The sequence below is a fragment of the Aulonocara sp. 'chitande type north' Nkhata Bay genome, linkage group LG18 (genome assembly GCF_057382095.1).
Source record: "Aulonocara sp. 'chitande type north' Nkhata Bay isolate Kocher_YH1m ecotype deep benthic linkage group LG18, A_spYH_male_GT1.1, whole genome shotgun sequence".
Taxonomy (NCBI): Eukaryota; Metazoa; Chordata; class Actinopteri; order Cichliformes; family Cichlidae; genus Aulonocara; species Aulonocara sp. 'chitande type north' Nkhata Bay.
In genome coordinates this window covers 39,929,939-39,947,138 of record NC_141361.1, presented here as the reverse complement: position 1 = coordinate 39,947,138, position 17,200 = coordinate 39,929,939, and the positions used below count along the sequence as shown (strand labels likewise).

Sequence of the window (17,200 nt, the reverse complement as noted above, 5' to 3'; positions counted from 1 at the left end):
TTTGGTGGCTGTGGTTCTGACTTTATTTAGGCGCACGATTGAACATTTCATAAAACAATGAAACAAATTAATATGAGTTAATAACACATTTACCTTCCAGTCTGGATTTTTAGCTTACAGGTCACACACATGAACTCATTAGCACTAACCCACTGAGATGCATCTGGAGTTAGATTCAAAGTAACATTTAGCTCTTTTTATAAAATAAATCACCAATCTGGAACATTGTTAAATGGAAAAACATTACTGCTCATTGACGTATGACACTTGAAAGTAACACAAATGGTCGTTTTATAGTAGCTAAAACAAAACCCCACTCTAAACCTGTATGGGTCCTTACTGACCAGTTAAGAGGTTTACTTATATTCACTTTTGCAACCTACTTGCCAGCTTGTCCAAACTAAGGTGAATCCAAAGATGAACCAAACCAGGTTCCACTGGGAGAATGCTTGAAAGCTGAGACTTGAGAGAAGACAGAAGACAGACCCTTGGATGATGTGGAAGCATATAAATACTACCGACGTGAACAAGTTTGGTTTTATCATTCTGACAATTCTTACATCGTTCTAGTGTCTGTCACGTTTAAAAATGTATATTTCAGGCATCTGACGCCTCCTTATTGAGGTTTGCAGGCATGTCCCACAGGGAAGAGCCAGGAAACGCTGGAGAGATCATTGTTCTCAGCTGATCTGGGAACACCCTGGTGTTCCCCTCGACACGCCAGAAGAAGTTGCTGGAGAGAGGGAGGTCTGGGCTTCTCTGCTGGGGCTGAGGCCCCAGATAAGTGGAAGAAACTGGATGGTTGAATATTATGCACACATACACACACATCACCAATTGTTTAACTAAATATATTTCTCAAGGTGCCGTTGACTTGAAATTCCCACCAGATTGCAGCAACAACCCATCCAGTCCACACATGCAGAGAAACAGACGTAATAATGAGAAAATGACATGGGAAAAAAAACTACTTACTGAAATGTAACAACAAGCCTCTGTTGAGATCACAGCTTCAAGACACCTTTTGTATGAAAACGTCAGCAGCACCTTTAGAAATACATTGACAAGTGACATGTTCAATAATATTTGGCCTAACTGAACTAATATTCAGTTCAATTTCCTCTCAGCTCTCGTTAAAGAGAGACGGTGGCTGCTTGTCAAGGATGCTAGCCAGTGTTTTAAATGGCTGCCCCCAGTCGCCAAGCGAGCTAAAATCCCCTAAACTGTCAAGTACAAAAGAGTCCTCTATGGATGAGAGAGAACGCGCCTCTGAGCCATCCCCCTCGTATGCGTAGGTTGCCAGTGAATCAGCAGGTAGGGCCGCGTACCCCTGCTGGCTCTCCTTCAGTCGGTGTTCAATGACCTCTCTGATCAATTCAGCATCGCCTTGGGTCGCCCTGCCGCGGCAGAAGAGTGGAGGCTTGTTCCCGGTGGCGATGAAGCTGGCTGTTTGCAGATGGATGTCAGGTGACCTGACATTGTCACAGTGGGTGCTGAGATGCATCAGAATGCCGTCGCCATAGCCATTTTTCTTCTTGTTGGAGATGCTGCTGTGGTCTGTTTTGCACAAGGTGCCCATGTGAAACGCGTCAGTGTCAGCCTCGCCACCTCCCTCGTCGTCATAGTGAATGACATTATCACGGATGTCTTCTTTTGATCTCATCAGCGTGTCTTTCACTTTCTGGGGCCTCTGACTCATGTATAACACTGACATACCTGCAAGGCAGAAAACAGAGAGAAGCACTGGTTACCATGGTGACCACACATACATGATCCTTAAAAATATAAATGTATAAAACATTACATGGTGCAATCAAATCTGCTGGATATTAGATCAATGTTTGGACAATACTTTAGGAACGTGTTGCAATGCAGTATACCCCACTGAGGTTCAAACACCAGGATGGGCAAGACAGGCACCATAAGGGGTCATCCACCCAGTGTTTTGTCATTTTTCTGCATTTATTGAGTCGTTTACTGTATTGTATCTAGTTTCAGTTTATTGCTTGTGTCCTGTTGTATTCATGCCTCCTATTGTTGTTTATCTTGGTCTTTGTGTTTTGTCCTTTAGTCTCGTGTGTGAAGTAAGTCTTGTGTTTGTTCACGGACCTTCGATCTGGTGTTTCCTGTGGTTGTCGTCCCTCTGTGCCTTTGTGTCTCATTTTCCCTGATTTGTTCTCTTGTGTCCCCGATCTCATCCGTCTCTCTGTGCTGTCCTGTCTGGTCCTCCTGTTAAACTAACCATGGTTCCTTGTTCAGACTAGTGGTGTGTTTATTGCGTGTCTCATCATGTTATAGTTTCCAGCTGTATCCCACCCTTTGCATCTTTTGTTGTTATTCTTTCCAGTTTGGATTCAGGAGACAGACACTATCTCTACTTTCAAGATTAGGCTTCAAACTTTCCTTTTTGCTAAAGCATATAGTTAGGGCTGGACCAGGTGACCCTGAATCCTCCCTTAGTTATGATGCAATAGACGTAGGCTGCTGGGGGATTCCCATGATGCACTGGGTGTTTCTTCTTCACTCACTGTGTGTTAACAGACCTCTGCATTGAATCATATCTGTTATTAACCTCTGTCTCTCTTCCACAGCATGTCTTTATCCTGTCTTCCCTGAGTCTGGTTCTGTCGGAGGTTTCTTCCTGTTAAAAGGGAGTTTTTTCTTCCCACTGTCGCCAAAGTGCTGCTCATAGGGGGTCATATGATTGTTGGGTTTTTCTCTGTATCTATGAAGCGCCTTGAGGCGACTTTTGTTGTGATTTGGCGCTATATAAATACAATTGAATTGAATTGAATTCTGGTAAGTATATATTGTTCGAGTCGCCCCTTGCTCTCTGTCGTGTGGTCCCTCACACCTTCATGCTGTGTGTCCTGTATGGATCACTGCAGCCCTCCATCCATCATTACATCAAAACTCTTCCACATCCTGCAGGTTTTCTAAACAATGTTTCTTTGCTTTTCAATAACAGTCTTGTAAAAGCAACATTGTATTCAAAGCCATCCAGTTCTGTGTACGCAGTAAAAGTGATGAAGTTCTTTATTTATTCATTTATCTACTTCAGGTTTATTATCAGCCCTAATTTAAAACATCAGATTACCTGAACAGGCTGAGAACCAGAGTAATATGCTCAGGTTCAGCATCAGTTTGTCATCATCAAGCTCAAAACCTTAGAGCTCCTTATATTCATATGGAATTTGCACATTGTATTTTCACCTGTATGTCCAATATAAACAGAATGTTTATAACAAAAAATAAATACATAAATTGATTTGCTTGTGACCTGGTGGGAGGTTAATAAAATATTAACTGGTCTGTTGTGCCAAGAATGATTTTCTTCATTAAACAACATTAAGAAAGATTTTTAGGCTACCTAATGTCAACAGTGCAAAAAGTAAAATTCAGTCAGAACACACTGCACATAAGACTGCAGTTTGCAGTGCTAACCCCAGAGTTTGAGTGTTTATACATGACACAACATTATAGCGAGACTAGCTTACCAATCAGCAGAGCAATGCTCAGAAGAATAGCCAACAAAGCTTGAGCACTGAGCTCAGCGGGCAGGAACATGGCCACTGGTGAGCAGGTCAGAGGTGAGCCCACAGTCTCACAGGAACACACTCTGATGGTCAGGGTAGCTGTGCTGCTCTGAGCGGGGTAACCGCTGTCCTCAACTACAACAGGAAGGATGTAGACATCCTGCAGCCGCCGCTGGAAAGCTGAATGTCGAGTCACAATCCCAGCAGTGTTGTCTGTAAGATCAACAGGGATGCTGCGTTATTATTACATTACATACAACAACTATGTACAACATCATGCATAGTAACATAATAATTACTGCTAATTAATAATTGGACTGGTCAGGTAATAATTGGTATGTAAGCCAGGTATAAACACTCTCAGGCTTGCTTTCATTGAAATGAAACAAGTAAGTTGGCAGTTTGGCTTAAATTAGTCCTAAAAGCAAAGCATAAGAGGGACCAGAGGGACAACTGGGACCTCTGGTATCATTTAGCATTTATACAGACAGTAGATAAAATGTTATACTGTTATACTGCATGCTGGTCGACATGCAGAATTTACAATAAGTAACAGTACGCAGCAGTAACAGCAGATGGAGATTTGTGATTTCAAGGCAACATTAAATAATCACAGGACAGCATTACAACTGATATTATTCATACATTTTTAATGTAAATACATATTAGCCGTCAATTTTAATCCTTCTGGTGATTACAGACTCTGGAATGTAGTTCATATGTTTTTTTGCTCATTACCAACTTCTTGCCTTTTATACAAGTTGGTAATATAATTTGAAGTAACGCAACTTCTGTATGTGTGTCCACTTCACACTTTGAAGAGGCACACGGTGGACAGGCATGTTTTCCTGTGAGACGGGGCTACTGTCCTTAACATCAGTTTCAATGTGGTCTCATGCACCATTATTCACAGGGCCCATGATTTGACACACTGTATTTCTGTAACACAAGTTTTATTTTTAGACATTAAAGAAGCTTCTTCAGTTCTAAGAGTCAAATGGTGGAGAGTCCCAGATTTAAAACGCAGTGGGAGTTTCCCCCCAAAGAGGGACAAAGGACCCCCTGATGATCACATGAGCTAAGGTGTGAAAATGGGTGTGGGTCCCAATCAGGCAGGATTTCAGGTGAGCTCATTGTGAAACCTGGCCCCACCCTGTTTGGTCTCTCCGATGTAGAGGTCTGGGCATTCCTCGCTACACTGTACAGCATACACCACATTGTTAAGTTTGTGTTTTGGAGTTTTGTCTTTCGGGTGAACCAGTTTCTGTCTGAGCGTGTTGCTGGGTCTGAAGTACACCGGGATGTCGTGCTTGGCGAAAACTCCTGAGTTTCTCTGATACACCGGCTACATAGGGGATGACAATGTTGTTGGGTCTGTCTTTCTTATTCTCCCTCGCTGGTGTCTGGTCTTCTTTTCTGTGCCTCTTTGCTGACTTTATAAACTCTCAGTTAGGATAACTACATGTTTTGAGTGCTTCCTTTACATGTGTGTGTTCCTTCTTTCTCCCTTCAGGCTTAGAGGGAACATGTTCAGGGAACTGAAGAAGCTTCTTGGATGAGAGGTGAAACGTCTTCAAGCAACTCAAAGAAGTCCAGACGCTTTTTTTCCAAGCTCCTTAGACTACGATGACCTGGATGACTGAGAACCTTCACAGACATATTTAGACATTAAAGTGTTATTTAGGTTGACACGCGTTTTGTTCCAAACCACACTGGTATCTCACTAAGGGGGAAGTGCCCTCTGGCGTGAACAATCACAGAAGCTCAACTACCACCATGCCTGTCCAAGACAGACCAATCACTTCACAGACACAGGGTCCCTCCTTTTCCAGGAGTGGGAGTGGTGTTTGCGAGTGGTGGTGGGCCCAAAAATCGATTCTTTCCTTTCCCATCGATGTAGGAAAATCCCAGTGGCTAATTCGGCAAAGCCACTGCTTGCTAGGGGGAAATGGTCAAGGACCTGGAGGCGGAGTTTACTCCTCTCTTCAATCTGCCCCTTGACTTTAAACATCTGGTTGAAGAGAGGAGAAAACCTCTTGAACTGGAAAAAAAGAATTAAGATGAGGAAGAGGATGTTAATATGGATATCCTTGGAGATGAAAACAAGCAGGACAAAGTTAATGCCGTTCTGCCTTCTACCCAGGCATCGCAGCCTGGCAGCTCCACCGGCGGGGAAACTGAGGTCGATTTACATGAGATAGGTGTCATGGTCCTGGGCCATGTGGGCCCAGTATTCTTAGTTTCTTGTATTTTTGTATTTCATTCCTTATTTAGGCCATGTTTCCTAAGTTGTCCTGTTGTGTTGTTCCTTATTTGACTTCCCCTTGTGACTTTTATCCCCTGTGTGCCCCTCTATGTATCTGTGAGCCCTCATCTCCCCTCCTTGTTTCATTCCATGTTTCCCCAGCCCACTATGCCCGCGCTCTCTCTCTCTCCTCCTGTTTGCACCTGTGTACTTCCTGTTTTACTTTGACAGTCTCCCGTCAGTGTTGTTTACTCCTGCCATGTCTTGTTATGTTTATCTGTGTCAGCTGTGTTCCCATGTGTGGCCACTTCCCCTGATCATCCCTCTTGTGTATTTAGTCTCTGTGTTTCATGTAGTCTGTGTCGCGTCGTCTGTGTTCTCACCCCCATGTTTTCATGATCAGTCTTTTGTGATCATCTTCGTCTCAGAGTTCTCTTAGTTTGTCACAGTATTAGTTTTCCCAGTTTAGTTATAGTTTAGCCACGCTATCCCTGCTGTGTTTGTATTCCTGGTCTTCAGTCATATTAAAGGCTCGCTTTCTGTTAAACTCACTCCCGTCTACTCACTTGTGTACGCTCCTGGGTCCATTACACACACCACCGCACGACCTGCCTCTGCAGACCGTGACAGTACGACGCGACCATGCCGGACCCAGCGACACAAGAACGGGAGATCATCCGGACAGTGGAGTCGCTATGCGGCAAGTGGTTGCGGTGCTCCAGAGAGGAGGAGCGGAACGAGTTAGCCCGCCAAGTAGGGGTATGCGTGTCCGTATTCCCTTGGTTATGGGAGGCGCTGCATCCCCTCGTCATTGACTTTCTCGTTTCCTCTCTCCAACTCCGCCCGCAACTGCAGCGGTCCTGTGTGCGTGAGCCGTCGCCAGAGTCATGCGGTAGCTCAGTTTCCCCGCTGCCTCGTGAGCCAGAAGCCGTCAGAGTCGGTACGGTGAGGCTCACCGCTGCCACACCCTCGGCTCACGCTCCATCGGCTTCCACATCCTCGTCACCGCCTGACTGCACTACGCGGATCAAGGAGATGCCAGCTGCTATTGACTTCGGCGAGGAGGAGCGGCAACAGGTATTACAGGCGTATCGCGAGGACGAGCTCCGTTGGAAGCCCTGGCTCATCCCCGAGGAGGAGTTCTCGCCAACCGCCCCGCCTCGGACCTGCCGCCCGCCCTCGCCGCCTCGATCGGACTACTCGTCTCCTGCTGTCTTTCTGGCACGGATGTGGTTGGAGGACGAGGAGCCGGCCGCTATGGAGAGTCAGGTTTTGTCCACAGCCGCTTCAAGGAAAAAGCGGCATTCTCGCCGCCGTCGCGCACCGCTACGTCCCGCCTTGCCCTCCACGGAGCATCACGGGCATGCTGTGGGGGTCCTGGATGTCGATCTCGAGGAGCAGCAGCACGCCGCATACATACAGCTAGAGGAAGAGTTCGGGAGGGAGCCGTGGCTCGCCCCTGATCGTGATGAGCGCTCTTTCCGGGGAACTCGACTGGCTCTTGGGGGTCCCCGGAGTTGCCAGGGACTTCCACCGCTCACCCCGCCCGCTTCCACGGATAGAAAGAAGCGGCACTCTCGCCGCCGGCGCTCTGAGCCCCACCCTAAGGAGGTCCCTCAGTTAATGCCATCTGAGGCTTTAACTCCCATCAGCCATCCAGCCGTGAGTACCCCTGACTCAGTTTCTGACGTCGTATCTAGCCCCTTAGCCAAAGACCTCAAGTCAAAGGGATTTTCTGAGGTAACTAGTGATGAGGACGTTACGTCTCACACAGTAAGCCTGCAATCGGTGGGTTTTTCTGGAATAATGAAAGATGCTGGGAGTAAGGGGTCAGACTCAAAGTATTCTGTATCAGACGACTTTCGATTTAATGTGTTGACATCCTTAGCGAGCAGTCCTAGTTGTGTGGGTGATCAAGAATTAAATCCTATTACCTCTGACAATTTAACGATTACCAAGCCACCTCATGCCAGGTTTGAAACTTTGCGTGAACCATCTACCGAGTCTGAAGAGAGACTGCCTAGCTTTCCTCAAGGAGCAACTACAGACTGTTTGTACTGTGCTGAAGTCTCTGAAGAGGTGGGGGCAGCAGCTGTCCAGTCAGCACCCGTCCTAGTTTTGCCCCAGACTCCTCTTATAACGGAGGTGAGTGACTGTGCTTTTTCATCTCATGAACCTGATATAGTGGAGTGTACTGGGTTGCCCTTTTGTGGGCCCAGCTATGAAGAAACTGGTGCCAAAGACTGCTCTACCATTAATCATGATTTCATAGACACCCATGCTGTGACTGACCTAACTCTAGTTACGAATGAGGGCCAGTCAGAGCAGTGTTGTGATAATGAAAGGACTGTGTGTAACTGTTTTGAAAAACCACACAACGAAATCACAGACAACGTTCTTGACCCTGTAGAATCCAGGACTTTTTCTAGTGTTGCTCCCATAGCCGCACCACATGGAGCAAAGGTTCATGAGACAGCGAAAGGGATTCACACGTCGACTGTACAGTCTGCTTCTGAGCCTGCTAGGAATGGCGTGAGCTTTCTCTCCGCCTCAGACTGTTATCTACCGCAGCCAACTCGTACAGCCGAGACGGAGTGTTACCCCCGCGTGCAGATCGTAGTGGACTCTAGTACCGTATTCCCTGATGGTGGGATTGCAGACAGTGCTCAAGACCAAATGCACAGGAACGTGAGCTCTGATGCTACTGCTTCTCAGTCGCAGACTGTTAGGCCAGCCATAAGCATGCCTGCCTCTTTATGTGACTCTGAATCCAGCTACGGACTTATGTGCAATCCTACCATGAACTATTGTGTTGACAATACCGACAGGGAGTTGGCATCTACTACTCGAGTTACCGAAAGTGTTCATGACCTGAGAAATTATGTTTTCAAAGCTTGTCATGCTAACAGTGTTCTATGTGCTGCCTCACCAGTCGCTTCTGAGCTTAAGACTCTCCCCAGGGCCTCCTCAGATGCCACGTCAGCTGGAGGGTCCGAGGGGCCCGTTCAGCCTCCCGTCTCCGCTGGAGGGTCCGAGGGGCCCGTTCAGCCTCCCGTCTCCGCTGGAGGGTCCGAGGGGCCCGTTCAGCCTCATGCCACGTCAGCTGGGGGGCCCGAGGAGCCCGTCCAGTCCCACGCCACGTCAGCTGGAGGGTCCGAGGGGCCCGTTCAGCTGCATGCCACGTCAGCTGGAGGGCCCGAGGAGCCCGTCCAGCACCATGCCACGTCAGCTGGGGGGCCCGAGGAGCCCGTCCAGCACCATGCCACGTCAGCTGGGGGGCCCGAGGAGCCCGTCCAGCACCATGCCACGTCAGCTGGGGGGCCCGAGGAGCCCGTCCAGCACCATGCCACGTCAGCTGGAGGGCCCGAGGAGCCCGTCCAGCCACCTCCTGCTTCACCGTCACCTGGTCCAGCTTCGACTCCGGCTTCAGCCTCATCTTCGCCTGGCCCAGCCTCAGAGTCTTCGTCCTCGTCTGGCCCAGCCTCAGAGTCATCGTCCTCGTCTGGCCCAGCCTCGTCTGGTCCTGCCTCGTCTGGTCCTGTGCCCACCGGGCCATGGCCAGCACGCCTAACACTGGAGAGCCGCCGCTGCCTTCCGCGCGGCCGGCCTCCTGAACTGCTCCGTCGTCTCCTTCGCCGCCGCCGCCGCTGCCGCTGCCTTCCGCGCGGCCGGCCTCCTGAACTGCTCCGTCGTCTCCTTCGTCGCCGCCGTTGCCTTGAGCACGGCCGGCCCCCTGAACTGTTTCCACGTTGTCGCCGTTGCCTTGTGCACGGCCGGCCTCCTGAACTGCTCCGTCTCCTTCGCCGCCGCCGCCTTCCGCGCGGCCGGCCTCCTGAACTGCTCCGTCGTCTCCTTCGTCGCCGCCGTTGCCTTGAGCACGGCCGGCCCCCTGAACTGTTTCCACGTCGTCGCCGTTGCCTTGTGCACGGCCGGCCCCCTGAACTGAGCCGTGCTTTCCTTTTTGTTTTCTGTTCCTGCTGTGTTTGTATTCCTGGTCTTCAGTCATATTAAAGGCTCGCTTTCTGTTAAACTCACTCCCCTCTACTCACTTGTGTACGCTCCTGGGTCCATTACACACACCACCGCACGACCTGCCTCTGCAGACCGTGACAATAGGTAATGGTGCAGCAGCCACGCTGTCCATTAGACGGCCTGCAGCGCAGAATGACAGGGGGGAGGAGAGGGATCTGTCTGACAGGAAAATATTGCCTGCTTGTCAGACACTCTCCAGTCCTCCACCAAGCGGCTGATTCCTGCTGTCGTGGCATGTATGCAGGAAATGAGGGGTTACTGGGATAAAACCTTTCACCACAGAGTTTCCATCAAGTCTTACTCTGGTCTGGAGATCGCTGACGGTAAAATTTTGGGGCTCGCTGAACTCCCGGCGGTGGAGCAGCTCGTGCATTTCATCCCCACCAAACCGCCCACACTCACCTGGGTGGGTCTAACCCTCCCAGGTGAGACGGAGCCTTTCACAGCCTCCATGTATCAAAATGTTTATAAATCAGCAGCTCAGTCAATAAAAATTCTGACACGGTCACACTGGACATGAGCCACCTGCTTGATAAGGTACCCTGAGTCCTACTGTTTGCAAGGAGAAGTGTATCATCGCTGATATATCTGACTGAAGACTCTCTGCACCATAAACATGTCACAGGTACAAAGAGCACTACAAATGGGAAAAACTCTGTTTATGGTTGATCTCAGAGATGCATGTGCATCTCCCACACAACACAAAAGCTGTAGTTACTCTTTAGTAGCCGCTACTCTTTGACTTACTTCCATAATCTCTAACAGTGAAGTTTCTGTTTCGGAGCTCCTTGGAGGACTTGAAGAAGAACCTCTGGCCTACAGGGGGCTGGTCCTCGTCCACAGCGCCAACTGTCTGGATCACCTGCTCAGCAAAACAGGAAGATTGTGTGCTAAACACACTCAAGAAAAACACAGAACAACTTGTGAACTGAAAATATCTGGATTCACCACACGGGTTTAGTCTGTGCTGATGCAGTGCACACCTACTCCCGATGACAACCTCACACTACCCCCACGAAACAGAAATATTCTCAGTTGAGTAAAAACAATTGTTGTCATCACGTAGTTACAGGACAAGGTTGCTGAGTGCTGAAGCCGGTGCTCAGTTCCAAACCTCCTCTTACACCAACATCAGCACAAACACTGCATGGGGAGCTTCATGTCAAGGATTTCCATGGCTGAGCTATGGAAATCCTTGACTATTGCCCAGTTAATGTATTTAACAAATACCTGTGATGAAGATCTTTGTATGTGCTGTAGCTCAGCATACCTGTCCAGCTCTGGAGTTCTCACAGACGAATGTATCTGAAGGAGCAGTGAGCTGAGGAGGGAACTCATTCACATCCAGGACGTTGACCTTCACTAACACTTCTGCAGACAGCGAAGGATTATCTGTGAGGGTCAGCATGAAGCCGTGTATAATTAGTGTGACAGCCAAATATATTCATCACAGCCAGTGTGACCCGAACATCCTGTGGGCTTCAAACTACCATTAGCTTGGCTCTGATTTTTGAGTAGGTCACCTGCAAAGAATACATTAGGTAACAATTGTGGGCGTGTCCTGCAAACGTTTCTTTACTTCCAGCTCCACATTTTTTACTCAACTCTAATCAAGTAACTCTGCATGAATCACAATGTTGCATATATGTGCAACAGCACAGGGAACCGCAGAGAAAAGGCAAACATCGAAAAGCTATTCACTGATTTGATAAAGATTATCGAGTAGCAGCCCACTTTAATGATATGAAACATGATGCAGCATCATCACAGTTTTGTGCCATTGAACATGTTCCAGTGCCTCCAACAGTGGAAACCATGACTTATCATTGAAGAGAGGCATTCTGGGTATTCACCTTACAGACGCTGTCATCTAAAGGACTGAATCATGAACTTGTTCTCAGTGTTATGTTCTAGTTTCTACATGATCTTATTTTTTTCAATACATGACAGTGATTTTTATAAGCTGTGATGACTGCGGTTTTTAATAAGTAGTAATTTATGGATGTTTTCGATGGTCCGGTTCTATACAAAAATACACAAAAAGAGAAAATGAGGAACCCTTTTCCCACATCACTGTATGTAAAGTGTGAATCGTGAGGGGATAGTGTTCTGTTTTGTTCACACTGCATTTGTTTCTTGTCACTTAATACAGTGAAGACAAATATATAACACGCAAAACACTTATTGGCTAGAAGAAACAATTATTGGTACATTTCTGTTGCAGGGCTAACTCAGTGAGAAATACCAAGAATCTAGAATAACCAATGAACCCATCTCCACTAACTGCATGTCTTTGGAGTGCAGAGTCAAAGTGAACCCATGCAGCCACACGGAGAACATGCAGACGATACATTAAACGATGGTGGATTTAAACCTGGGACCTTATAGCTGTGAGGCAGCAGTGCTAAGAACAAGCTTTGAAAAAAGAAAAAAGGAAGGATTCATGTTTTTTACGTTTGTGAGGTCTGAAAAGTAAATTAAATTTGTATATTATACTAAATCCCTCATTCTAAATCGACTCCTGGGTCCTCGCAAAGCAGGATTTTCTATATAAGAAAATGCAGTCTTGGTGAATAGTGTGCCCCCTGATAAGAACACTTTTCTTATACGAGTTTTCTCCCATTGATAACTTATCACTCAACATTTATGTTGGAATTTCTAACTAACATTTGTTTAGTTGATGAGATGGTTATGAGATGACCTGTTTGCACAGTTAGTGTCTGTACAGTTTCTGACACACAAGTATACTGTTGGTGGTTGTGTGTAGTTATTGGTGTGGAATACTTACTAAGTTTGGTTGCCACCACAGTGATATTGTGCTGAACAGCTGTCTCTCTGTCCAAGTATTCATTAGTGGATATGATTCCTTCCACCGTCTCAATGTCAAAAAAGCTGTCAGAGCCAGTCTGCCACTCCAGAGAATACCTGCACACATCAGACAGTCCATGGACTTTAACTTCATTTTACATTTTTATAGAAATTTAATTTGGTCAACCAGACATAAAAACTAATTGCATGTATAAACTCATCAGTCAAATAAAAAAGAACTTTTAAAAATATTACTGACTGGTTTTAAAAGCTTTTTCTGCCTGAAAGTTATACGTCTGCAGTGATCTGTCAGTTCGTGGTAATTAATCAATAGTTTCACTTCAGAGTTCTTAACGTGCTTTTTATATGGAATCATATTTGATTATTTAACAAATTAACTCTCTTATTTGGTTAAACTGTTACTTGGTGAACAAGAATCCAATTCAAACTATGATGTAGAACAACATCGTTACAATTTCCAGCCTTCCAGGAAATGAATAATACTGTTAACAATACTTAAAAAAATAAACAGTCTGTTGACATAATTCCACAGATCTGTGAAGCGCTTTCCACCTGACAGCACTGCTACTAGCATCCAGGTCATAAGCGGTCACTGAGCCAATGATGGTTCCTGGGGGAGTGTCCTCGTACACGTCCAAAGAATAGTAAGGCGTGGTGAAGACAGGAGGCTCGTCCACATCCAGTACGTTAATTTCGACTGTCACAGAGTCCTTGAAGGGCCCCAGATGGAGGAAACGGGGATCTAGCTCTGCATTAAATGCTTCCACCTTGAAAGTATAGGACGCTTGGGTTTCATAGTCAAGAGTCTGGAAAACATGGGAAGAAATACACTGAGATGAAGCAAAAAATTCAGAGCAATCCTTATATTACCTCATGTCTGCAGAGAGAGGACGCCCACAGGCCGTCTACAGTGATTTTAACTAAAATACTTTCTGAAGTATAATTTTAGGACCATCTGGGAACTTTTTAAAAAGATAACTACGGAAATTTTTGTTTTTGCGGTCCAAACAAAAATATCAATCCAGCGCAAAGAAGACTATTACAAAGCAATGCTTCTGTCCTGACATTTGTATGGAATCATTCTGGAGACGATGTCTTATCCGTGTTATTGGTTTTGAACATACCACAGCAAAATTAAATAAAGCTCGACCCACGACTGTTGACGCTTGGAAAACCTTCTCATCCAGAGTTATCTCCTGGAAGAGGCAATAATTGGTTTTAACTTTGTGTTGTTGTGTCTTTTCTTTGCTGTCCCTATGCCTTGTTTGCTAATGTTTGCTTTGCTACTGCAGTTTACAGTTGTACTGTATATGTCTGTACCCCCCCCCCCCCCCCCCTTATCAAGAGACTTATTGGGCTGGACCAGGTGACCCTGAATCCTCCCTTAGTGATGCTGCAACAGCTGTAGGCTGCTGGGGGATTCCCATGATGCATTGAGTGTTTCTTCTTCACTCACTATGTGTTAACAGACCTCTCTGCATTGAATCATATCTGTTATTAACCTCTGTCTCTCTTCCACAGCATGTCTTTATCCTGTCTTCCTTCTCTCACCCCAACCAATCACAGCAGATGGCCCCGCCCCTCCCTGAGCCTGGTTCTGCCAGAGGTTTCTTCCTGTTAAAAGGGAGTTTTTCCTTTCCACTGTCGCCAAAGTGCTTGTTCATAAGGGGTCACATGATTGTTGAGTTTTTCTCTGGATGTATTATTGTAGGGTCGACCTTACAGTATAAAGCTCCTTGAGGCGACTGATGTTGCGATTTGATGCTGTATAAATGTCTTTTTCTCTTTAAGACTCTCCTGTAGTTTAATTTAACTGGTACATGTTATTTTAGAATTTAGAACCACTAATTAGCCAAAACCCACTAACTGCATATCTTTGGATTGTGGAAGGAAGCCAAAGTACTGGGAGAGATCCCAAACAACCGCAGGCATCACATTCAGGCTCCACACAGAAAGACCTTGGCCAGGTAGTAGAGCAGATCAGCTACTGATTGGAAGGTTGGAGGTTCGATCCTTGGCTTCCCCAGTCTGCATGCCAAATATCCTTACTAACCCCAAGTTGCTCTCCGATGCATCCATCAGAGTGTGAATGTTGGTTAGTTTACACTTGAGTTTAGAAGTGGGTGTAAATGAGGCTATACAGCGCTTTGAGTACTCCGGGAGAATAGAAAAGGGCTATATAAAAATCAATTCATTTACCAAACGTGGTTCATAGTTCTAAATGCTTTAAATTGTCAGTGAGAATAGAGAAACGCTTTTGGCTGACACGAGTATTTGACCAGTCCACACACACCGTTGGCTGCTGCGGCTGCCTGCGTTTACCTGGGAGTACAAAAGGCTGAGGATTCTTCACTCATGTTCGACTCTCTTGAACAGATGTAGGCTGTCCCTCCTGCCTCTGCCTTTGTGCTGCTGCCTTTTGAGCCTCTGTTTTTTGAGTTGTGGCCTTTGAGATGACTCGTGTTCTATTAGTGTTCTTGTGTTATTTGAAAATTTGAGAGTTGTTTTTTTGTTTGAATTGCCTCAGTGCCTAGTGAGTCGTTTCACTATGTGTTTTCAGTTGTGGTAATAAACCTTGTGTTTTTTTAATCTGCCCCCCCTCGTCTCTGGGCTCATTTATGTTACCTCCCCTTGAAAAAGAGCCGAACACAAGCGCTCTGACATTTCCTGTGAGAGATAAAGAAATGGAGGCGTATACGAAGTCAAAGAAACCAAATTAGAAATGATGCATCTGAGAGGGTAGTTGTTTTTTATGAACACCTGCCTTGACTGGTTGTGGAATAAATACAATGAACACAATGTGAAAGGTTTACAGATAGCTTTTAGGATTTAGGATTATTTAAAAGGGAATCAAAATGGTTCCATCCATAAATGCATGAAGAATTTTTTTCAATATCACTCTTAGACACCATGTTTTTAATTTTAGCAATATTATGCAGATCAAAAATGCAGTCTTAGACACAAAACAACTTCAAGGTTTCTAATGGTACTATAGATCCAGGTAATGACAACTATGCCTCTGTCAGTGCGCCCCAGGGTAGCTGTGGCTACTTAGGGACTAGTAAAGTGCTATACAAATACAGGCCATTTACCATTTAATTTTCAATTCTGTACAAAATAATAACCATTGTTGCTCATTTCCTGTCTTCAGCCATTTCACTCCACGGTCACCTCATTTCCTATTGTAATCCTGCTAAACCTAGTCTGTAGTTTTGGCTGTTCTAAACTATTTAAAGTGAGTCAGGGGTTACATATAATTGCTTTCTATCTAATGTTTTCAATCCATTTCATGTACACATCCATGTCTTTATCTCTCACAGGAAAGTCAGAGAGTTTGTCCTGCACTCATCACTGTGTAGTCCTGGTCAAATACTCGTGTCAGCCAAATGTGTCTTTTATTCAACAAAATAACAAAATTGTCACCAGAGCACAAAGTATGAAGGAATGAATACAGTACAAAGTACAATAGTCCCTTACATGGTATTACCCCAGTGACAGCAATTACAATGGAACAGCAATTACAATGGACCAGACAGTCAGTTAGTGTTTCTCTGTTCTCACTGACAATTTAACACATTTAGAACTATGAACCACATTTAACAATGTGGCTGTGAAGCAGTCTCAGGCTACGTTCACACTGCAGGCGAAAGCGCATCAAATCCGACTTTTTTGACCCTATGCGACCCATCTATCCGATCATGGCACAAATCCAATATTTTCAAATCTGACCTGGGTCACTTTCGTATGTGGTACTGAATCTGACACATATCCGAGGTTGTAGAAAGCGACTGCTGTTTGATGGTCACGTCGCATTAAATCCGTCTTTTACGTCACTGACACAAGACAGACGCCAATTATCAGAAGACAAACGAGAAAGCATGGCGGCCATTGTTAAAGCAAAGGCTCTTTTTTTTCTCAGTGTCTTTTCTTTAATTAATTTTTCAAAATTTTGTCGGTTACGACTGTGCAGAAATTGATCGACTGCTGCAACAACACCTACTAGCTCTGTAGCCGCCATTTTTACTTCTGTAAACAGAGCGTGTTGTGTGTGACGTCTTCTTTTGCGCACGTGTGACGCTTTGAGGGCCGTGAACCGTTCACACTGGAGCGCGTTTGCTGTCACATTTTATTCGTAGTGTGAAAAACAGACAAAAAATTTTTGGATTTGATCAAAAAATCAGAATTGAGCATTAAGACCTGCAGTGTGAACGTGGCCTAATTCATATGATTTAAAGAACTTTGCATCAGCATAAAACAATCTTTCCATCATCAGCTTGAAGACATAAAATAAAGTGCTGTGTGAATGGATCAATGCTTTGCAGCAGGAAGCACTTAGAAAGCAACTAACGTGCACTAAAGGGTGAATTGACCTTTTTCAGAACAATTATCCCTTCTTGACTTTGACCATTACAGATGATGTCAAACACGTTGCCCTCATCTCCTGGAACAATGGCATACTCCACCCGTGCGTTGCTGCCTACATCCAAATCCTGGGCTTGAATTCGTCCCACAGCTGCACCCAATGATGCTGACTCTGGTACATGAAGATTAAAAATAC

General features: G+C 45.7%; 1 protein-coding gene across 2 annotated transcripts in view; it reads right to left on the bottom strand.

Moving 5' to 3' along the window:
* The window catches only part of LOC147309187 (cadherin-12-like), a 41,992-nt gene continuing 24,792 nt past the window's right edge, over positions 1-17,200 (bottom strand). For both annotated transcript variants that reach the window (XM_086271599.1, XM_086271600.1), the window contains 7 exons: positions 17,013-17,200; positions 13,195-13,448; positions 12,602-12,738; positions 11,084-11,205; positions 10,561-10,675; positions 3,498-3,749; positions 1-1,716 (listed from right to left, as the gene is read on the bottom strand). In XM_086271599.1, coding sequence (XP_086127725.1) covers positions 1,124-1,716; positions 3,498-3,749; positions 10,561-10,675; positions 11,084-11,205; positions 12,602-12,738; positions 13,195-13,448; positions 17,013-17,200 — 1,661 coding nt within the window. In that variant the 3' untranslated portion in view covers positions 1-1,123. The remainder of the gene's footprint in view (positions 1,717-3,497; positions 3,750-10,560; positions 10,676-11,083; positions 11,206-12,601; positions 12,739-13,194; positions 13,449-17,012) is intronic.